We start from the raw sequence: 22,565 nt of genomic DNA on the forward strand, positions 1-22,565 counted from the left end.
CCCAACATACTGAATGTGAATGTCTGAAATAGATGCTACGCCAGCATCCAATGTTGCTTCTCAAGACTGTGTTCTGTGCAGTCCTGACGGTCAGTCGGAAAGTTCCAGTCTCTGGTGTAACCTGCAGACGCAGCCACAGACCCAACCAGAATGCGTGCAATTTAAGACCGTCCCCCAAATCTAGCGCATGGAAGATGGGAGCTCCTGGTTTGCAATGTGACTACAGGGCTTTTTGTTTGTTTTTTTAAGATCTCTACTGACCGAGCAAATGCTACTGAGCAGACAGATGCCAAGCTCTACACGTTCGAATGCCCCGTCTACCAGACGCCTGAGCGATCAAGAACTCTGACGACCACTGGCTTACCGTCGACCTCTCTAACCTCAGTGTATCTACCCACGAGGAGACCTCCTAGTCACTGGGTCACATTGCAGGTCGCACTGCTGTGTGAGAGGAATGAGAAATAAACGCATGTACCAAACCACCTCCTGTTTGACTTGCCGGATTCACGTGTTTCGAGACCGTCGCGGGTAGCCAGCACCTTCCACGGGGAGATCCGTGTTCGCCCCCCCACCCCGTGACCTGCAGGGGGACCTGCCGGCCGCTCTCCGTGCTCAGCCCCAACCCAGGTGAGGAGGGCTCCCTTTCCCGCACATGGAAAGCTCTGCGCCCCGTGAGCAGCAACAGTGACCTCTGCGGTTATCCACAATACAAGAGACATGAGGGCTAGTTCTCAGGAATTCGTTCCCTGGCTGCGCGGAGCCCAAAACGGGACCCCGCTGGCCTGACTGCGGGCCTCCAAGACAGGCGGATCTTTTCAGAGGAGGGGTCCTGGAACGTCCCCAGCCCCAATCCCACTGGAACCCCAACCCCGAGCAGGAAGCACGCTCAGTCACCATCAAAATGTGCTTCCGCCAGCAGGATCCTTATTACCGAGCGTGGCGTGGAGCATGAGTCGGAACTGGGGCCCTCAGGCCACTGCGTCCCACGGGGTGTCGGCAGTGGCTCGGATCTGGGCCAAAGCTGAAGAGTCTCGCCAGAGCTCACTGTGCCTGGAACGCACCCCGAAGCCACATCGGTAGTCCCCTTCCCTCAGCAGCAGGCACGCTGGCACAAAGCCCCCACGCGTGCACAGACGACCAGCAAGCCGCTGACTCCATGGCGAAGGGACAGCGCGGGGCCCACAACCACACCCAGACCCATGCACGCCAACAGAACAGTAACATCTTACTTTTGTGTCGTCTGCGAGCTTGAACTGTCTGAAGGTAACCATCCAAAAGCCACATAAGCTAGTCAGACACAGCGGTGCCGAAAAGAATGGAGACCTAGTCCCTGTGGGTTAGAAATGAAGAAAACGATAGTTGATCCAATTCACTTGCTTAAGTAGCTTTCGGAATTAAGACACAATTTGCTGGGGCGCCTGGGTGGCTCAGTGGGTTAAAGCCTCTGCCTTCAGCTTAGGTCATGGTCCCAGGGTCCTGGGATCGAGCCCCGCATCAGGCTCTCTGCTCCGCGGGGAGCCTGCTTCCTCCTCTCTCCGCCTGCCTCTCTGCCTACTTGTGATCTGTCAAATAAATTTAAAAAAAAAAAAAAAAAGACACAATTTGCTAGCCGTCCGTGAGCTCTGGAAGCCGGGGCCTTTTCTCCCGGCATCCAGGAGTAGAGACCGAGGTGAGATCTTGCCTTCGCTCACGGACACACAAACACCTCACAGACGGGCTCGGTCTCTCCTGTCCTTAGACCTTTGTGTGGCTCGTACAGGCTCGCGAGAGCAGGACTGACTGTGAATGGTTTTGATCGTTTCTTGATTTTCTCAAACAAGGACTAAATACATGGCCACGATCTGGGACCTGAGGCCCTCAACTAAGCCCTTCAAGCTCCAGCCTATGGTGAGCCTCGATGCCAAGAGCCGTGGGCCCATGGGTCCAGTTTGCCTTTTGGAGCCCCGTGGCCCTGGACGGTGGCGGTGGTCCCCTCAGGGCTCCTGTGTTTGCACCAACGACCCAGAGTCACAGGCAGGGAAAAGAGGCTCTCGAGTGCAAAGGACAACAGCTTTTTTATTTCCAACTTTATTTCCAACTTAAAACTTCATCATAAAATTCGTCAAATGTGTCAAAACCAAAATGAACAACAAATCGTAGCTGAAATCCGGAAAGGCCACACTCTGCTGGCAGAGGCTCTCTTCTCCTTACTGGAGGAAGAATGAAACGTGCTCCTTCCTGCCCCCAGCTCCCTCGCTCGGTCAGACGAGCACAGAACACACGGGAATGCTCATTCCGATGCCAGGAGAAAAGCAGAATCCAAAAACTGCCTGCTTACGTCAGTGCGAAAAACACGGACAACTCCCCCAAAACAAGGTTTCAAGAGCAAACCGACTTGGGGATCACCCTGACTGAGCTGGCCCCACGCCGCCCAGTGGCCGCACAGAAGGGACATGCGCACCCACTTATCTCATGTAAAACGCATCCTTAAAAACCCAAACACACACATATTAAATTCCCCTATATTTAAGATACTGAGAACAATTTAACTTTGAACACAAAAATTTTAGCGAATTTGCTACTCTTCCATTTTAGGACAATTAATAATGAGACCCTAACAACTAGAATTCAATAGCTACAGCTGCCCTACACACATGTATTAAACTAAAGGATTTTGAACTCTTGTTCTTCAATGAACACCACCCTCCTTCCCAGGGAGCAGCGTCCTGCAGCTCTAGGGGATGGTACAAAATAGTCTGAACGGCATGACCTCAGCAGTAGCAAAACCACAGTTTTATTTCAAAAAGTCAAAAAACATACAAAAATATCAGCCTGAAATGGCAGGTTTTCAAACACCAATCTGTGTAAAAATGTTTAAATAGTGATGTTACTGCAAAAATATATATTCTATTTTTTTCTATGGGCAACAGTTTATAAAGGCAAACGAACAGCTGCGGTTGAGGTAGCAAAGCCAAATTCACAAACTTTGGATTAAGAAAAATAACCTTCCTATTTTAACAGCATCTTTATACAGCGTTAAATGAATTCTATCGCTTTGCCATTTTTAATCGACATGTATTTTTATAAAACTTAATTTAAAATACTGCAAATGTTTTTGTTAAAAAGATACTTAGTCCTATTTCACATTCAAAATACTGTACAGAAAAATCCTAGGTCCCCCTATATTACACAAGAGCTAGGTATTTACATCTTCCGATGCGGTTCTAGAAGCTGAGGGCAAGCCAGCTGCTTCTGACCATCTCCCCCGCCTCTCCCCAGAGAGCAGTTCATGCAGGAGCGGGGTCTACACTCAAATCACTTAACTAGGAAAACGAAATGGATGAAAATCCTCTTCTGTGAATATAACAAAACACAAACGTGCTTCGAGGGTCACAGTTGGCTTCACGTAAGAAATACCACTGACAAAAACCATCACAATTTGAAAAGTGCTCAAAACCCATAGACACCTGTGGTATTCTTTTCAGTGCATTTACAAGACTTTTAAGAATGGAGCATTTCCCATGAGAAAGCCAATTCTAACACCTTCGCCTGTTTCCTTGTTCACTGTTGTGATTTAGCAACAATAAACCTGAGGAGGTTAAAAGACCACTTGGCTCCACAGTCCCGACTGGAGCAGGAGAGTGAGAGCCCCACGGAGGACCGGTGGAGGCGCGGCGGCAGGGCGGGCAGCAGGGCGGGCGGCAGCGCATGGCTAGTAGACGTAGGGGATAATGCGGTAGGGCACATGGCGGCGGTACTTCTCCCAGGCCAGGCCGTACTTCCTCCGGCAGTGGCGCTCGTCACGGGCCTCGCGGTGCACCAGCAGCACAGCAAAGTAGATCACGTAGAAATAGGGCAGAATGTGCTTAAAACCTGCGGAGCGCAACAGACGCGTGAGGTAGCTTCCCTGTTTGTCCCCCCAAGTCCTCCCAAGTGGACCGCAGGATTGCTCCCCTTTCCCCCATGTCGGGGAAGCCCCTCAACCCCCACACGTGGCAGAAGATGGCGTCTGCGTGACAGGCTCTCCAGGGCGCAGGGACAGCTGCCCCTTCCCATATGGCCATCCTCTCCTGGCCCTCACGTCAATGCTAACTTCACTCCTCTAAGTGATCGGGCACAGCGGCTGGTGTGGGAGTGGCTTCCGCCAGGAGAGCACACCACCGCCCCCTGTGACCCTCCAACTCTGCCCCACCCCACCCCTCAACACGGCACACATGGCGCCCCTATGCAGTGCTCACCACAGGGGAGGGACCACGCCAGGGCCATGATGAGATCACCCAAGTAATTGGGGTGACGAACGAAGCCCCACCATCCAGAAACTAGAAGATTTTTTCCGGTTGAAGTATGGATGGTTTTTAGATCTAGATGAAAATAAAAATACATTTATAATGATCTCTACACCAATAGAGACACAAAATCTTTATGTGAGGAAGATAACGTAAATATAAACCGATACTTACGTGCAAGCTTTGGGTCACTGGGATTTTTCCGGAATGCATTTTTCTGAGAATTTGCACATCGGAAGATTACATATCCACAAACTGTAATTTTTTAAAACTTTCATGTTAACAATTTAGATCAATATAATCAAATATTTAAAAACATTTGTAATTTCACCTAGAAATGATTTCTTTGCTCTGAGGAAGTTTCCAAAGGATGGAATACTTTGAGAGGTTTTGAACTCAATCTCAGAATGTCGAAAGAAAATAACAATCGTGAAATTTCACCATCCATGAGGGGGATGCAAAACCAGCCCACACAGTTACATCACCAATGAAACCAAATACGGCCCAGCCTGTAACCCCATCAAGGCTAGTGTGGGCAGAATCCAGAACACAGGGTGCATCCTCTGGAGCCCAGCGCCTACAAGCCGGAACACGGACGCCATAGAACTCAGAATCAAAGCACAGCTCAGAGCCAGAACCAGGATGGCCTGTGCAGACACCTGCCAAGTCCACTGCCAGCCTACAAGCTGCCGGCTCTATTTTGGGCTTCAAAGGTCTAATGGGTCTTGACATATCCCAGCCTGTTCACCGTACCGTCCAGCCTCCGGCCAGCGCAGCACACCAGGAGCCCACCCAGAAACGAGGCACTCGCCATCCTGGGCAACACCCGGCCCTGGCGAGCATGGGTCACCAAACCAGCGATGAAATGCAACCACCGCCGGGAATTTCCTCTTCTACCACGGACACTACTTAGCGGAGTAAAACTCGCTCTATTTGAAGCTCATGCTGCTGTTCCTACCCCACCTCGGGTGCGGACCTTTACCAAACAGTGGCCTAGAGGAAGAGCCACCCTGATGCATGTCCACAACGACCACGATGCTCCTTGTCTCCCGCTGAGCTGCACCCCGCCCCTCCCCACGCTTCCGAACCCGCTCACACGTGAGAGCAAACACCCTACCCTCCAGTAAGCCCTACACTGACTGATGTTTCCCAGAGCGAGTCTGCTCCGCCTTCCCCGTGACCTTCCTTGGGCTGTAAGTCCCCGCTGGTGCGCCAGGCCTCACAGTGTCTGACAGCAGGCCGGCCTAGCACGCCAGGACCAGCCTTCCCGCATTCCAAGGTGCCCACCAGAAAAAGCAGTCCTGCAAAGGAAAAACCACCAGAGGACAAAGCATCCATGCTCTCTGGGAGCGCAAGAACCTTCTTGACACGCATCACAAACTACTTCCCACCTGAGCTCATCACACCCACTGAAGAGGGCGCGCTGGGATGTGGAGCTGTTGGAGCAGAGACTCGGCACACGATCTTTAACCCGCAGAGACTCACTCAGTACTCACGTTTCAGAGCAATAATTAGAGAGGCCATGGGCCAGGACACTTCGTTGGGATGGTTGACGAGATAAAAGGCTTGAAAGCTATAGATGAAGGGAACCCACACTAAGTCTCCAAAAGCCAGCATGAATCCAAACCCGTCGTGGGTGATGTCCATGGTTGTCAACAATGCTTCCTGCGAGGAGAGAGTGGGAAAAGCCATTTTTAATGCCCTTTGGGGGATGAAAGTTTCTATGTTCCAGGTATACAAAGTACTGGTTCCTAGTCAAATTCATACAGCGCTAGGAGAGGGCACACCAACCAAAAGGGTTTTAAGGAGCAGGGGAGGGAGGTCTGGTTCTGGGGCACGTGTCTCCCACCTGGTCACTCCACCGTCTCCATCTCGGGTCACCCGACCCACTCACTCCGCGATGTGGAAATAAGGCATCTTGGAAAGGCCGCAGATGCCTCCTGCCTCCGCCCGAAGCAGCCTCCTCCAAACTCAGTGTACGGCTCCCCGCCCCGGCCACCACCCCCAAGCCCCCTAAGCCACCTTCCTGCTCCCCCCTCCCCAGGCAGGGACCTCGAGTGGTCACTTGCCCCCCAGCACACCGCTCGCCTGCTCGGCAGTATGTGTTCCCGTTGTTTGCGGGAGAATAACATCACCAACGGCCTTTGCGTCCATTCCACGTGTGCCCATCTACCTTGCGATCACGATCTGGCTTTTCCTGTCCACCCTTCACAAGGGCACCTGACCTCCTCCATCTGGGATACACTCGTGTGAGCACACACCCTCTGTGGGCCTGGTCGGCGTGGGCCTGGTCGTGCAGGCTGGACTCCAATGGGAGACGCCAGTGGGGCCAAAACTCAGGAGGCCCTGGGATTCCCTAAAGGAATCCCTATGGACAAAGGACAGGCGGCAAGTGTGTGCCCTGGGGAGGGACCCATGGCCCAGGTTAAAGAAACAAAGCAGGCACTCCAAAGACCGTTTTCCACCAGAAAAACCATGGGACACAGGAATGGGGGTCAGCCAGTCTCCGGAGAGTGCGCCCGTTCCTGCGCGTGCCAGGTGATTCTAGGACATGCACCACTGACTACAGGGGGTCGGGGGGCAAGTACCACAGGGAGCGGGCACAACAAGGGGACCCCAGGAGTCCCCCAGAGACGCCAGGGAACGCTCGCCTGTGTTTCATCACACTTCTCAGTTCCTTCCAGTCACCCAACCTGGTGAGGCAACCCCCGCCAGGCATCTGGCCGCAGCCAGAGGCTAAAGGTGGCCTACACAGAGGCCCATTCCTCCAGAAGGCCGCAGTGCCCACGAGGCACGGGAACGGCCCCGCCCAACCTCATCCCTGTGTCCCATCCCAGCGCTCAACAGCAAACAGCATGTGGCCCAACATCTAGAACCTAAGAATCCCCAGCCACATCAACGCGACCAGCACTGCGAGTCAGAAAGCACCAATCACTGACAAGCTACCAGAAAGTGGGTTGGAAAAAAAAGCCTCTGAGACAATGAGTTCAGGCGACTGTCCACCCGCCTCCAAGGGGCCACTCGCCACCTGACAGTGGGAGGCCGCGCCCGCCTGACCAAGAGCACTTCTAGGTTTTCTTCTACAGCACGTCGCCCCGGGTGGAGACACGGACTGCGGGAGGCCACAGGAGCTCCCCGAGGCGCTGGGCCTGCAGCTGAGGCTTCCTGACCTCCGAAGGCCCTAGTGTTCCCGGAGAGAAGGCAGATCACTGGAAGACAAACAGCGGGCCTGCTGAGTCGCCATGACCATGCTCCCAGAAGCCAGCCTAGCCACCCGACCGCACAGCCCACAGGAGCCGGCCCAGACTCAAGATGCGAACAGACTGGGACGCAAACCTGCTTCGGGACAAAAGGACATCGGCTGCCCATTCTATTTTTAAAACCAAGAGAAAACTCAACTTGGGATCTGGAAACACAGATTACAAAGACACCAGGAAGCCGGTAACACAGGGGTCAAACATCAACTTCAAAGCCAATCTGTTCAGCTGAGACGAAGAGTCTTCAAGGGGCAGAAAACACTGACTACTGCTCAGCGTGAGGGAAGCCACGGGTTAGGAACCCAGCTGGACTTCACCCGGTTTCCTCCATCATCAGGACTTCTGACTTCTATCCATCGGGCCAGAGCTCGTATTTCGCACATTTTGAAACACAGCCATAAAATTTCCATCACCCAGTATGGAAGAACTAGCTGCCTCTTGACGAGCCGAAAAGCACTATCCTAATTCAATGATAATCTACCCTCTTTCATTTGACACAGCAGTTAAGAAACCGAGAGTTACTGAGGAATCCGTCACCTGCAGATCTTGAATCTGTCACACCCAGGAGCAGTCAAGACACAGCGGCACCAGCAAGTGCCTGCGTACTGGGCGTTAGCGCTCACCGCGTCCGCTCCAGGCTCCGCGCCGGCCTGGGAGGGGTACCGAGGGGTACAGGCTAAAGTCGCTCTCCGTAGTAGGGTGCCGAGGGGTGCACGAGGGAGGCCGAGGCCCCGAGCGCTCAGGCAGGCCCCCCACCCGACTCCCGAGGCCTCTGCTCTGAACATAATTACCTCGTTCCAGAGAGCATCCACCACGTACAAGAGCTGGAAACTGTTCACCAAAATCATCGCCAAGGATGGAGCTGCTCGATTCTGTACCTTCATCTCCGCCAAAAGCATCACCAAGTTCACAACCACCTGAAAGAAGAAGGGCAAGTACCAGCTCCAAGTGCCTCCCCAGACCGCTGGCTGCCACCGGGGGAGACGGTCGCCTCACTGCCAAGAGAGCCACAGTCGTCAGTGACCACACAGTGACCTGCGGGGCCGAGACGCCTACACCACACCCCCAGGTGGGACTCCCCAGGCAGGACACAGGGTCACCTCCATGGTGCTCTTATCAACAACGCATCTCCAATCAGGAGAAAACGGCGGGCCCTCTACACAGTCTGTGACCGGCATGCTGCAAGGGGCAAGGTCCCACGAGCCGGGGAAGAACTCCAGGAGACAAAGCCAAGTCACAGCCACATGCACTGGAGGCCTGTCCGGCAAGGGTCCCAGGACAGAGAAGGCCAACAGTGGAAAAAGAAGGGAAACCCAACAGGTCTGTGGATTCAGCTGAGAATACCGAACAACGGTAACCCCCAGGCCTCGAGGCTCCGTGCTTGTGCCTCATGTTCATGCGGGGGACAAGCAGGGAACGGTAGGGAATCCTGACTCCGTTTCTGCAACTCCCCCACAGGTCTAAAATTAGGTCAAAATTCATTTTCTTTTTGAAGAGAATGAGAATACATTTTTTTCTTACATGAATTTGCCTAGACTATCACGTTCCTAAATAAATACACTGACAGAATCAAAACAAAACAAACCCTTAATGTTTCATACCTGTAACAAGGGCATCTTAACCACATGGACTCTATTTGCAGGAACAAAAAACTTCAAATACAGATTTGTAGAAAGCTCTACTTGCTCCTAAAAGCAACTATAATTATTCCTAAAAACCTACATCTTCCTTGAAATGATTTATAGTTTTTTCTAAATGCAAGACTAATGTGTACTCCTGGACTGCAATTGAATGAGAGGAAGAGGACATACCCATCCGATCAGTCCGGGGCGCAATTCACAAAAGTATTTGAGATCAAAAGTACCAATCCGAGGATTAAGCTCACGGCCAATGAAGAAATCATAGACGATGTTTCCTGGAAGGGAAAAGTTCTTACACAAACAGTACAGCCACTGGGAGGTTTATGGCGAGCACAGCCGCTTACCCCCAGGTCCCTACTCCTGCCGCTTGGGGGTCCAGCAGGTAGTGGGTGGGTGGGTGGGCGGGTGTGCGCGCCAGTGAGGACGGGCCGTGAGGACCTGAATGGAAGCAGCAAGGCCTCAAGGGCCAGAACCCCTGAGTTTAAGGAACCGGAGCTTTTTTTAAATGTAGACTCACAGTTTTCTAAAATAAGCAACTTCATGTTTTAAAATGTTTGAACACTTTAGGTCAAGAGTCAACCTATTTGTGATCTCTGTGACCTGGCTTGGTCTCTTTTTTAAGGATGTTGAACTACTTGAGACCAAAGGAGAAAATCCTAACTTGTGGTGCTGAGGTGACGAAAACGCTGGGGACTGGACATAAGTCACGACAACAAAAGGTCTTACTTGTCATCAAGTGACTGGAAAAGGAGGAGAACCGACTAGGAGAATAGGAGGAAAATACCAAATATATTTTTCCCTTTAAGTGTATTCTCCTTTCCGAATTGTCTCCATGCCATTCTCCCTTCCTCCCCCTGGGGGTGCGCTGCTCACCAGAGCTGCCAGGGGCCAGGGCAGCCGGGGGGGCACCCGCAGCCCGTACGGCCAGGTAGGCGCTGAGGCCCACGGCGAAGGCGAAGGCAGCCAGCGCCAGCTGCAGGAAATGGTGGTAGACGTAGAGCAGCTCCAGGCCCCAGAACACGGCCGCCCCGACAGCCGCGGCGGTCAGCAGGAAAGCGTAGAACCCTGCACACGGGGCAACACAGACACGTTAGCAAGGCCTGGGCTCAGCCCGAGGCAGGGAACCTCCCGGCAGAGCCGTGCGCTCCCCCAGCTTTCCACCTGCTGGAACACACTTAAGGTCTCCTTGTGCATAATCAATAGTCATTATATGCTTTTAAGAGAAAGCTGAAAAGTGCACAGCAATTCACTATTAAAAAGCTGAGAAGGGGGGGAACTCCTGAGTGGCTCAGTTGATTGAGTGGCTACCTTCAGCTCAGGTCATGATCTCAGGGTCCTGGGACCAAGCCCTCTGCTCAGCAGGGAGTCTGCTTCCCCCTCTGCCTGTTGCTCCTCCCCTGCTCGCGCACTCTTGCTCTAGCTCTCTCTCAAATAAATAAAGTGGTTTAAAAATACTAATTAAAAGGTAAAATATAAGAAAGGAGGAAAAGGGAACCCAGGAGCCTCTTGGAGCAGTGCCATGACAGGGCTAAAACAGCAGCCGAGGGACACTGAGGGGGCGGGGGGCACCGTGTTCCAGACAGGAGCCCTGCGAACGCAGCCGAGGGATGTGCAGAGGCCAGTGCTGCAGCAAAGAGAGGTTGGCCCACGGCTCCCGGGGCAGGAGCAGCCAGGAAGGCCACGCAGGATGGGACCTCCTGGGCCAGGCAGTAACCCCAGAGGATAAAGTACACAGACCAGGGTGATTGCTTCACTTAGTAGTAAGTACTAGCAGGAAAAGCAAACTGGGTGGCGGCAGGAGCACCCGCGGGGCTGTCCCTGCACATGGCACGTGGAGCCCACGGGTCAGCGTGAGTCCCGGGCAGCCAGCAATGTGGACACATGCAGGAGCACAGCACCCACGGGCTCTGAGCGAGCATCAGATTTGTGTGTTAAAAAAAAAAAAAATCAGGAGCACCTGGGTGGCTCAGTGAGTTAAGCCTTCAGCTCAGGTCATGATCTCGGGTCCTGGGATCGAGCCCCACAGAGGGCTCTCTGCTCAGCAGGAAGCCTGTTTTCCCCCTCTCTCTGCCTGCCTCTCTGCCTGCTTGTGATCTCTGTCTGTCAAATACATAAAATCTTTGAAAAACAAATAACCATTCAATCTATACTTGAGTCTTCTTCCATCAGTAAGAGGCATTCCTTCCACAACCTGAAAAGAAAAAAAAGGTTTTTTTTTTTAATTTGAAGCTTTAAAAAGCACAACACTCTCTCAACATCTGAATCCTAAATTTCACCACCTTTCAGCATCATAGACAGTGACAGGTGGCAGACATATCACTGGCACGTCATGTGGGGAACACTGCGGAGCTGGCTGACACAGACATCTTAGGGAAACTGCTCGGCCCAGGCTGCTGGACCCCCGGCCCCGGCCCCCAGGCAATGGTTGGCCGCGCGCTTGGAAGGCAGCTGCCGCAGCTGCAGGAACACAGCACACGCCCCTCGTCCCACAGCTGAGGTCCTTGTCTGCAGCCGCCCACTCCAAGCCCAGCTACCCTGCCCCCCTCCCGCCCCACGCCACATGCAGACTCATCCCACAGACTTACGTGGTCTTGGTCCACACACACGCACACACATGCATGCATGCACACACACACACACGCACACACACACACATCCACTCAGTCGTTCCATGAATCCTCCGTGACCAAGAGCCAGGGAGCACCCTGCACATGCACTCAGGAAACACAGACCTCCCTTGGGTTGAGCTTAAATAACGTCCGCCTGCCCGACGGCAGCCACATCCTACTCCCCAAAATGACTACTCAGCAATGCTGCCACGTGTAGGAGACACCGACATAGTGTCAGTCTGGGGCCGGACTCCTCCTCCCTCTCATTGGCTAGGACAGGGGAGCCAGGCCTGGGGGCCACCTCGGTGGCAGCGGAATCCCACATGTGGATTTCCAGCGCCCCCTGTAGGGCCCTTATCTAACAACCACCACTCCCGGCCCTAGTCTAAATGCGCAAGAACAGACACGTGCAGATCTATCAAATCTGTAACCGTGGAAACTGCTTTTCTTATTCAACATTACCTAGTGTGAAGGCGGCTTACCTCAGCTAATCTGAATGTGTGTCTGCACTGTAGAGCTTTACCCTAAAGATGCCTGAAGCGGGGGGAGGAGAACCACAGCAGTGTGCCCTCCCAGCAGGAACTCACCTTCCCAATCGGCAGGAGGTAGAGCAGAGCCTGAAGAAAAAACCAGAGCAGATAGACCCCGAACACTCTGGTTTCCCACAGATCAGACAAAGCTGGCAACGGAGGTGGGAAATTCAGAAGATGGGGCTCCTTCTGTTCGCACATGAGCAGCAACAGGAAGAGGAAGGCGGGCAGGCCGAGCATGATGAGAAACGCACCTGCAAACACCGGGGACATTTGAGGTTCCAACTTCAGTCCAGTTGATCCAGTGCTTTTCACTTTTCCGAGGCAGAACCAAAGGCCAGCTAAGCGTCTGACCCTGCTAAGGTACCATCAGCAATGCCTCACCCCTAGGGCGCCCGGGGGGCAAGCGCCCGCAGGCACAGAGACCGGTGGGGACAACAGGGTCCCCCTCACAGACCAGGCTTCATGGCATTTCAAGTCCTGCCACACAGGAGCAGACACGGCGAGATGCCAGCAACCCAGCCATTCGAACATCTAAAACTCATGAGACTCCTCGTAGAAAAGCCAGCAAACATCCTGTCCCCAAGCTTCCAGAACTGGGCCAGTGCCCCATGCACAGAGCGCACACAAACACGGTGAGGGGGACACCGTCACTCGCAGCCAGCCAGCCTGGTTACAGCTATGATCCACCTGGCCACGAAGCCAGGCAGGACTCTGAACCGGTGGGCCCCGAGTGGTTTCTTTTACGTGAAATGGCATCATTTTCAAATTACTACCCACTTCAGAACACTGAGCGCTCGAACACCTGAGACCCTGGGTGCTCGTGGCCCTGCCGGGCGGCTCAGGTAGCCGCCCCTGCCCTCGGCCACCGCTGCGCTTGGACTCCGTTGTCCTCAGCCAACACTTCCGACACCAGCCTTCCCTTTACCTGCTGCATTCCTTTGTTCAAAACCACAAGCAGGTTGCCTGAAGCTTTAAGTACAGCCACATGGGCACTCTCTCCACTCTAGGACAATCGTCACAAACGCTCCCACTGCAGCCCTTTGCACCTGCTGCGCCTTCTGCCTGGAGGGCTCCTCCCCAGGGTCCCTCCGGGCTCACACTCCTGCAGAGGGAGGCCCTCCCTCCCCCGCCCCGCCCCACAGAGCTCACTGCCACGGCCACTGCCCCCGGGGTCACCACCCTCCCCGCCGTCACCACCCTCCCCATACAAAGCCAGAGCAGCAGCCTACCAGGGACTCCACCGAACTCCAGGGCCTTGCTCTGCGTGGCTGGCTCTTCAGAGGTTTTCCATAATGTAGATCCTTTTGTTGCAACAATGTTTTCTTCCTTAGAATCTATGTCTTTTAATTTGATCTCTTCTCTTCTTGGCCGAAGGCTATACTGGGTAGATATGTAACTACTTTCTTCTGACAAGTGGAATTTTTCCTAATTAGAAAATAGAAAATAGGAAATGTTTACAGTCAATAATTATCATTAATGTTACCCCATTAACTGACTCAGCATCTTAATATAGCCGCTCACAAACAAGAAGAAATCTGTTAAATGATATTCAGTCCCAATTTAAGGACAGAATTTTAGAAGAGATTGTAAGATTATGGTATACAGTGTGACTTGAAAGAGAAAGTCACATTTACGAAGAGGTCAAGTGCCAGAGATGAGAAGGACGCCCCGTACCTCAGTGTTTCTGGGGGGCAGGCCGTCCCTCTCTGTGCGCTCAGGCTCTCCATTGTATCTGCTGAGGCTGTTCCCAAACGGCTTCTAAGGTGAACACAAACCATCGTAAACATTAAGAATCGTACCTTATTAAAGAGACCATTGTGACAAAAACTTGCTATTATGAAATCAAACAATAAAAAAAACCAAAGATTCTCACGGCTTCGATTCTAAAAGATTTCAACATACTTTTGTTAAAAAGGAAAAGGAATAAAATTGATGAGAATTTCCCAATCGAAAAGGATTGGATTTTATAGTATAGCTCGCTATGCGAGATCTTTCATCTTTTAAACATAGACTGTTACAATGTCATTGTTCAATGGCAGACACTCTAATATTCACTATGAGTTAGAGAAAGTAAAAACTGATCAATCAATTCCCTTAGTGCTGGGGGGGGGGGGGAGACACACATCACACACATTCACTGGCCCTAAATAGCCACCAAGGGGAAACTAAGACATGGTAGGTACTCCGGGAGGGTCACCAGCAACCTGCAGGCCGCCCCCCGCTGCCTGGTTTCTACGGAGCCCCAAGCTCCCACTGCCTATGTCCCTCTCCTCAAACTTGCCTCCTCTTTAAGCAACAGAGGGAACGTGTCCCCGGACCAAACTGGGGAAGTGGTCCAAGGCTCTGCTGGCAAGGAGCACAGCCAGTCTGTGGCTCTTGGGTCACCAGGACTGTAAGAAAGTCACATTGTAAACACGAACAGGCACTAAATGCTAAAAATGAAAAAGTGACAGAAAGGAGCACGCAGCATCTTTTCCTTAACATGTGTCCCCTGATGGGCCCTGAGAGCCGTTAACCGACAGAATATTCAAGCTCAAAAAAAAAAGAATATTCAAGCTCCCCAGTAATCCTCAAAGGCAAGGGAAAGGGGTGAGCGGACAGTATATCGCAATCAAACTGACCAAAAAAATTACTACTAGAATTCTCCGGATGAGAAAATGGGCATTCACACACTGTGGATGCTGGCAGAAACCTTGAGGCAATTCAGCCACATGCATCAAAGCCTCAGATGGAGTTCCGCACCTAAGCACCGATGTTCGGGAAACATCAGATGCTGTGTTAGAGTATTTGCTTACAACAGTGAAAATCCCGAGGAAAAGCGAAAGGCCGATCATCAATAAGGGAGCTGATGCTAACCATCACATCACATCCGTGAGACTCACGGACAGCCAAACAGTTCCATACAGCAAACGGTGTATGAAAATATAACTCAGGTTATTCCTAATGGTTTAAAATTTAAAAATCTGACTACAAAACTGTGTACCTAAATCCAGTTTTTTAGGGTTATTAAAAATCTGTGTGCATTTTACCCAGGAGAGAGATAATATTAAGTGAAGAGAATAAAAGATCATCTTGATTCAGTTCTTTTCCTTCAAAACCATTTCCATTTGGCCTACCATCTGGACATCCCCGTGCGCGGGCCTGCAGCTCCTGCACACCGACCTTCCGAGCTTCGGCTCAGAAAGCAATTCCGTTAAAATTATGATGCCAAGTAATGATGCCAAGACCAAGGATATGTTTTTGTAAAACACAGTTATGTTTCCTTATTTTACACAAAAACTTTTTCAGTTCAACCTACAATCTACATCTACGCCAAATTTAAACCCTGCTTTTTTTAAAGTCACGATACTGAACCGCACTCCTGTAACTGAGCGCTCTCTTGCACTGGTGGTTCCCAAGTGCTGTACTTCCCATTCTTCCAGCGGGTCACGCTCTCTTCCACAGTCATCACCTTAGATGCCACGCGTCCCTGCCCCGTCGGCACGACTCACTGCGGCCTGAGGAAGCACGCACACGAAGGGGAAGACGGTTTGGGACCGAACCCCGGACACGGGTGCAGGCCTCCCGCGAGCCTGACTACACGCACCAGCACCAGCGGAGTCAGCTTCACTTCCAGGACTTCCTTCCTCATCTCCTTGATGTCGGCCTGGTGCGAAGCAGAGGCGGATCGACGGGAACTCCTCGGTGGTCGACCGGGGGATCGGGAGCGCGACCTTGACCTACTCCCTCGGCGTCTGGAGGGAGAACTGGAAGTCGAGCCACTTTTCCTTTGTCTAAAGGAAGTCAAAGGCTAGAGAGGGACGAGAAGGCACAGAGCTTTAGCACAAGACAGACCTGAAGGAGAAGAGGGCGCAAAGCGTGCCCAGTACCATCAACTCTGCAATCACCCTGGGGCCTCAAGGCAGCCGAGAGCCCGCTGGACCAGGCCAGCCAGACGCTGGGGTAGTGGCCCACCTCCCACGGGACATACACGGCCTTTCTCAGAAGGTCCTGCGCGGAATGGATGTGTCCAAGCCAACTACCTGTGCGCTCTGCCGACGGCACCTTCAAGAGCCGCGGCCCCTGACGCCGCGTCAAACTGAGACAAGTGAACAAGTGAACCGCACCCAGCAACACAAACCCTAGCCCCCCAGGGGCACTCGCAATAGCCGCCCGGGAGGATCTGGAAAGCGGGGGCACGGCTGGGCGACCCAGCAACACCTCCTTCTGCCCTCTTCTCTCCCACCTGATTCTGTGTGGCCCAGCAGCTAGGAATGGCTTTACTGTTTGTAAATGATGCCAAACAAAAACAGAAGAAACGTGAACCTTCATGACCCATGGGAAATACTTGAAATTCTCACTCCAGTGCCCATTAATAGTTTCACTGGAAAACAGCCACGTCCCCTCACGTCCTGGCTACCTGAACTGCTCTCGCACTGCAGAAACCATACGGCCCCTAACGCCTAAAATCATCACTATCTGGCCTTTGGTTCAAAAGCTTTGCCAACCCCGGGCCAGAGTACTCAGACTGTGGTTCAGAGGCTGTGTGTTCAAGAACTGTTTCTCACATCTACCAAAAACGAAATTGAGACCAGACGTGTAGAAATCTTCACAGCATTTCGACAACGTGATTTTACGCCTGTCGGATCTAACGCTGCAGTCAGGGCTTTTACCGCGCACCTGTCTTCCAAGTGTCCAGCAAGTCACTTCTATGGTATTTCACATAAGCACTTTTTTTTTTAAAGATTTTATTTATTTGACAGTGAGAGGTCACAAGTAGGCAGAGAGGCAGGCAGAGAGAGAGAGGGAAGCAGGCTCCCCGCTGAGCAGAGAGCCCGATGCGGGGCTCGATCCCAGGACCCTGAGATCATGACTGAGCTGAAGACAGAGGCTTAACCCACTGAGCCACCCAGGCGCCCCTCATGTAAGCACTTCTACACCACGGAACAGATCATTTAAAACCCGCCCCCCACCACCACCGGAGAGTCTGAGAAGCCCTCGGCCAGACCTCAACCTAATTACTGTCACTCTCCTGTTGAAATCCTCGGTGTCGTGATGAAACCCACATCTCTCCGGTTTTGCTCCCGTTAATCCCGGGCTGGCCCTCGCCCCCTGCACACTTGGCCGCCTGTGTCTGCACCCACGTCCCAGCCCCCCGCCAAGCCTCTGGCCAGAGCCGTGAGTTCTCCCTATTTGGCCTCAGCTCCCCATGTTCTCTGCAAGCCTTCCCTGAGACCCCACGCACACCAGCACCACCCGCCAAACTTCCCTCACCAAAGGCATGACACGATCACGGAAGCGGGAGCTTCTGGGATCAGGATACGGCGCCGCACTTTGTCTCCCCCACCCAAAGCCCAAGTGTGGCCCTGCACCTCCACCTGGGGCCAGGCTGACTGCTGTACGGCTAAAAACGCACCACCAGCCACCTCCCCATCTAGAAACAGACTCTGGCAAAGCAACGGAGCACTTACCTTGATATCATTCTCCTTCAGCTCAAGTTCGGTGCCGTCTTTGTACTTGACGGTATAGAGCTGAGATTGGCGGTCATGGCTCAGAATTTCGACTTCATAGTAAAGCGAACTCCCAGGCCACCGACCTCTCACCACCTCGCCGTCAGCAAATTTCCTACTTGGCATTTTGAAAAATCAGCCTGAATGGTTTAAAAGAAAAAACCAGGAGTCACTACATCCACACTCACATGTGTCTTTCTTCCACAGATGAACACTAAAATACGTCTTTCCCAAGTGTTTAACTGGCAGAGAAAAGGCTCCTGGAGCAGGGGTGGGGGAGATGTCTGAGCCCTTACTCCAAAGGGGAGAACAAAGTACCAAGGACATGAGAACAGGCAGCACGAAATGGCAGCGTGGGGACGCATGAGGCTGTTGTTTCTGCTAGGGCGTATCTCACCTGGAGTCACTTTACACGGGGCGCTCTTGCCACCGTGGCACCTGCCGGTGACACGAACATGCAGCCGGACAGAAAGACACCAAGCGGTTTGCACTCTGCAAAATGCTATCACCCGAGTGACTAGACATCTTGCTACTCAACAAGGCATGCCAACAAGGCATGTCACAAAGGATGCATTCCCTGACTTATAAACCTGCACACAGGGCACCCGGCTGAGCCCCATGACTCTTCATCTCTGGGTTGTGAGTTCAAGCCCCACATTGGGCACAGGGCTTACTTTAAATAGATAGATAAATAAATTTGTATATAGTCTTACAAAGGCTTTAAAACCTTAGTTTGGGGGCGCTTGGGTGGCTCAGTCAGTGAAACATCTGCCTTCAACTCAGGTCACGCCTCAGGGTCCTGGGATAGAGCCCCACATTGGACTTCCTGCTCAGCAGGGAGTCTGGTTCTCACTCCCTCTGCTACTCCCCCTGTTTGTGTTCTCTCTCTCTCACTCACACACACAAATAAATAAAATCTTCTTTTTAAAAAAGTGTTTCATTTTTAACACATTACCTCTGTTAAAAACAATAAATTCTAAGAAACCATCCATCTGGGAAAATCAAGGATGTATAATTAACATTACTATAAGCCACCAACAAGGAAAAAATTATTCCAAACCCATAACGAATAGCAAACGTGGGGTGCTTTCATCAAGTTTTCAAGTCTTCCAGCTAAAATCCCAAACACAGTGCAGCAGGTCTGCCAACCACACACGGGTGGGCGCACACCCACTCGCAGCCAGGATCCACCCTCAGTTCCCACGTTCCTTTCCACATGGCCCCAGAGCCGCGTTTCAACAGCACTCCAAGAAACCAGACGCGGCCAGCGGGGATGACCACTTAAGGGAGGCCTGCTGGCCACCCTTCCTCAATTATCAAGGGGGCCTGGATGCTGGGTGCTTCCGGCTCTCGGGCAGCACGCTTTCCCCGTCAACTGAGCAGCAGAGTCCCGCTGCCCTGGGACAAAACTGAGTGCCTCCCCGCCTCCTTCTGCACCAGCAGCTCAGCAGGCTGGGGGCCTCGTCTAAGCAGGGAAATGCTTCCACATCTCCTCCTTTGGCCAGCTGCCGCCCCCGCTAGCCGGTCTGGCCCCGAAGCCTGCTGCTCAGCCAGCTGCGGTCAAGACCCGATTGCACCAGGCCGCATGGGCACGCCAGCAGCTCTCAGGAGTTAGGAAAGCTCGAAGCGGCGTTACCCCACCCCTCCAGCGGGAAACCTTTCATAAGCACATTTCCTCGCTGTTAATTGCCTGAGAAAATACTTCACAAACTTCACTTGTTTAGAAAGATAGCAGTCGGGCTGGGAGATGAAAGCAAACGGAGCCAATTATCCAGTGATTAGAGGGTGTCAGTCCAGCACACGCAAGCGGAGAGGGTGCTCTGGGCCGGCGCCTGCCTGAGATACCATCGTGGGCTAATGAGGCGGTGAGGGCTTGGACTGGGGGAGAGGAGCCAGCTGAAGTCACAGCTGGCTGAGGTGCATCTCAGGGGCACTTGGCAAGCAGGGGGCAGTGGACGCCTTGGGCCATGGAGGAGGGGGACAAAAAGGAAGGTGACAACGGCAAACCTTGCCTGTTTCAACATTCAGGTGCGAGTGCCTCTCAATACTGAGAAAGAGGAAGGAAATGTGCCCTTCTTCTCTCTTCTCTTGTGCCCCTCCACTTCCCAGGACCCCCTAAAATCAAACCAGTTACCGGTACTGATGCCCAGAGGCTGGTCAGAGGGGTTGAGAGAAGACAACTGTATCTTTGTCCACGAAGACGCCATTCCAGTTTGAAACAATTCTCCAGAGACTTAAAAAGCCTCTGGAGCAGACACTGTACCTTTCTGAACATTTATTTATTGCCGTCTGTTAGCCAATTAAATATTTTGGGTCACACAAATTAAGATACGATATCTGTTAGGTTGCTAAGCTTAATTAAAAAAAAAAAAAAAAAAAAACAACGAAGACTTGGGACTCACAGCGATGTTTTCACTGGTGGCCGAGGAAGCCAGCCCTTTCCTTAGGAACCTCTGTGGTGTCAACAAATGTTCCAGAAGATGAAACCACAACACTGTGCGCACCTCCACTTTGCCCAAGCTCCTCCCATCCTGGTGACAGCACAGCCACCTTCCAACAGACTCCTCTGCAGGGCGAGTCTGCCAGGATGGGACACCCCAGCCTCACTGCGCCGACGCACGAGGTCCAGACCCACCAGGAAAGGCTTCATTCAGAAGGGATATTTCAGCCCAGTAGAAAGGAAAAGCTTGTTTACTGAGAGGCTTTTCACTGTGAAGCCACATGCTTACTAACTTCCCTATCAGTTAGCCCTAGAATCCTCACACATTTGAGCTGGGACCTGTTACTATTTATCAAGCCCACAGCCCTCTGCCCATGGAGACCACAGTGTTACAAGAGTGTCTGGTTCTCTTTCCCTCACTCTCCCAAACCAGTCCAAATGCGGCTGAGAAAGGGATGCTCAAAGGAAGTCTAACGGCTTCCCTTGCACACCTGGGCCCAGGGCCCAAGGCCAGCCAGGCAAATGCCTGCCCCTGCCCCTGCCCCCGCCCCCTGCCCAGGCTGTAAGACACCTAGGAGACACCACCGCCCAGGCCTGCCCCCTGCCCAGACCTGCCTGGGCAGAGGGCCCGACCCCCCTAAGCAATCTGAACACGCCACGGTAAGGTCCATTCCCTTGCGGCTCCCTCTTACCCCTCCTCCCGACAGCTCTCGGAAACCAGCTGGGCGGCCGGTGCTCTGTCCACACCTGCCCTCTCTGGCCCTGCGACGCCAGTCTCTCTGCCACAGCTACTGCCACGGAGGCCAGGCACCCGCACACGCGTGCACGCGGCTTGGGGTAGACTCGGCAGGTGCGGCAGGTGAGCGCGGACGCGGTGCGGGGGCGGGGGGGGCGGGGAGTCCGGTGCGCCCCCGCCCAAGCCAAGCAGTCCTCCCAGGCCAGACCAGGCCCCTCTGCGCTCGGGGTCTTAGAAGTGCCGCTTGAGGCCGCGGGCCGGTGTCACAACAAGGACTTTTTTTTAAAGCATTAAAACGGTGAAAACACAGGATCGAGCGCGCACACTATCCACTTCACTATCCGCTTTCAGAGCGTGGGAGTCCGGGAGCCAGTGACAGCGAAGGCGGACGGCAGCCGCGCCCTGTCCCCGTCCACGCATCCCTCGTCCCCGCAACCCCCCCCCCCCGTTCCCCGTCCCGCCCGCCGGGCTCCCTATCCCCATCAGCGCATCCCTAGTCCCCGCGTCCCCCGCGTCTCCGCCCCCGTCAGTGCATCCCCCGTCTCCGCGCCCCCCCCAGCCCCCGTCCTACCCGCCCGGCTCCCTTGTCCCCACGTGTCCCCGTCCCCGTCAGCGCATCCCCTGTCCCTACGTCCCCCGTCCCTGTCAGCGCATCCCTCGTCCCCGCGCCGCTCCGAGTACCCGTCCCGACCGCCGGGTTCCCCTATGTCCCCAGTCCTCGTCAACACATCCCCCATCCCAGCGCCGCCCCAGTCCCCCGTCCCGCCCGCCGGGCTCCCACGTCCCTCGAGTCCCCGTCCCCGTCAGCGCAACCCACGTCCCGCCCGCAGGGTCCCGGGTCACCCCCCCGAGCCCCCCGTCCCCGTCAGCGCATCCCCCGTCCCCGTGACCCCATCCTGAGTCCTGAGTCCCACCCGCCCGGTCTCCCCCGTCCACCACCCCCCCCCCCCGTCTCCCATCCCCGTCAGCGCGTCCCCGTCCCCGCCGTGGCCGCACCCAGGGGCCCCAGGCCCACCACCGCCGCCCTCCCGGCCGACACCGCCGCGGCGCGCCCAAAATGGAGGTAGGCGCCAGCGATTTCCACCTCCGCTCCACTTCCGCCGCGGCCCGGCCGACCCCCTGCAGAGGAAGCCGGGGCCGCGCATCCCCTGCTCCCAGCACCCGGAGGCCGCGCCGCGCTGGGCGGCGGGCACGGGGACGCTCACCTGCGCCGGGCTCCGGCGGGACGTGAACGGCTCCGGGACAGTAGCCGAGCAGCACCCGGCGTCGGCTCCGCGCGCACGACGCCGCCCGTCGCGCCCGCGCCCGCGCCCGCGCTCGCGCGCCCTCCCTCGAGCGCGCGCCGCGCCGCGCCCCCGCCCCGCCCCAGCGAGGCCACCCCGGTCTCCCATTGGCCCTTCGGCCTTTTGAATCGTCCCCGGCGCTGCCGATTGGTCGTGCTCGTGGCGCGTCCGCCCCGCCCGGCCGGCCCGCGGAGAAGGGGAGGAGGCGGGGCGCGGAGCCGGGCGGAGTCGGACGGTCAGCCCGGGCCCGCGCCCGCCTTATCGCCACCGCCCAGACGCCGCGACCCCACCCCGTCCCTGCGCTGCCGCCCGG

The 22,565-nt window shown here is 54.2% G+C and overlaps 2 protein-coding genes across 4 annotated transcripts in view; one reads left to right on the forward strand and one right to left on the reverse strand.

Moving 5' to 3' along the window:
* The window catches only part of DNAH14 (dynein axonemal heavy chain 14), a 332,088-nt gene extending 331,352 nt beyond the window's left edge, over positions 1 to 736 (forward strand). Inside the window, exon 86 of the mRNA XM_045982293.1 lies at positions 250 to 736. Within this exon, the coding sequence (XP_045838249.1) occupies positions 250 to 465 (216 nt within the window). The 3' untranslated portion in view covers positions 466 to 736. The remainder of the gene's footprint in view (positions 1 to 249) is intronic.
* Positions 737 to 2,039: 1,303 nt separating this feature from the next.
* Positions 2,040 to 22,285, reverse strand: LBR (lamin B receptor). Of its 3 annotated transcripts, none has more exons than XM_045983270.1 (14): positions 22,175 to 22,285; positions 17,755 to 17,933; positions 15,891 to 16,094; positions 13,979 to 14,062; positions 13,534 to 13,729; positions 12,359 to 12,555; positions 11,299 to 11,353; positions 10,036 to 10,227; positions 9,334 to 9,437; positions 8,314 to 8,439; positions 5,762 to 5,930; positions 4,440 to 4,520; positions 4,218 to 4,340; positions 2,040 to 3,852 (listed from the first exon to the last, which is right to left on the reverse strand). In XM_045983270.1, the coding sequence occupies exons 2-14, from the start codon at positions 17,917 to 17,919 to the stop codon at positions 3,692 to 3,694; spliced, it is 1,857 nt and encodes a 618-aa protein (XP_045839226.1). In that variant the 5' UTR covers positions 17,920 to 17,933; positions 22,175 to 22,285; the 3' UTR covers positions 2,040 to 3,691. The 3 variants fall into 3 exon arrangements, with proteins under 3 accessions (XP_045839226.1, XP_045839225.1, XP_045839227.1); XM_045983269.1 differs by lacking the exon at positions 22,175 to 22,285 and adding an exon at positions 20,926 to 21,345; XM_045983271.1 differs by lacking the exon at positions 22,175 to 22,285 and adding an exon at positions 20,196 to 20,865.
* Positions 22,286 to 22,565: the final 280 nt, after the last annotated feature.

The sequence above is a fragment of the Meles meles genome, chromosome 17 (assembly GCF_922984935.1).
Source record: "Meles meles chromosome 17, mMelMel3.1 paternal haplotype, whole genome shotgun sequence".
Classification (NCBI taxonomy): domain Eukaryota; kingdom Metazoa; phylum Chordata; class Mammalia; order Carnivora; family Mustelidae; genus Meles; species Meles meles.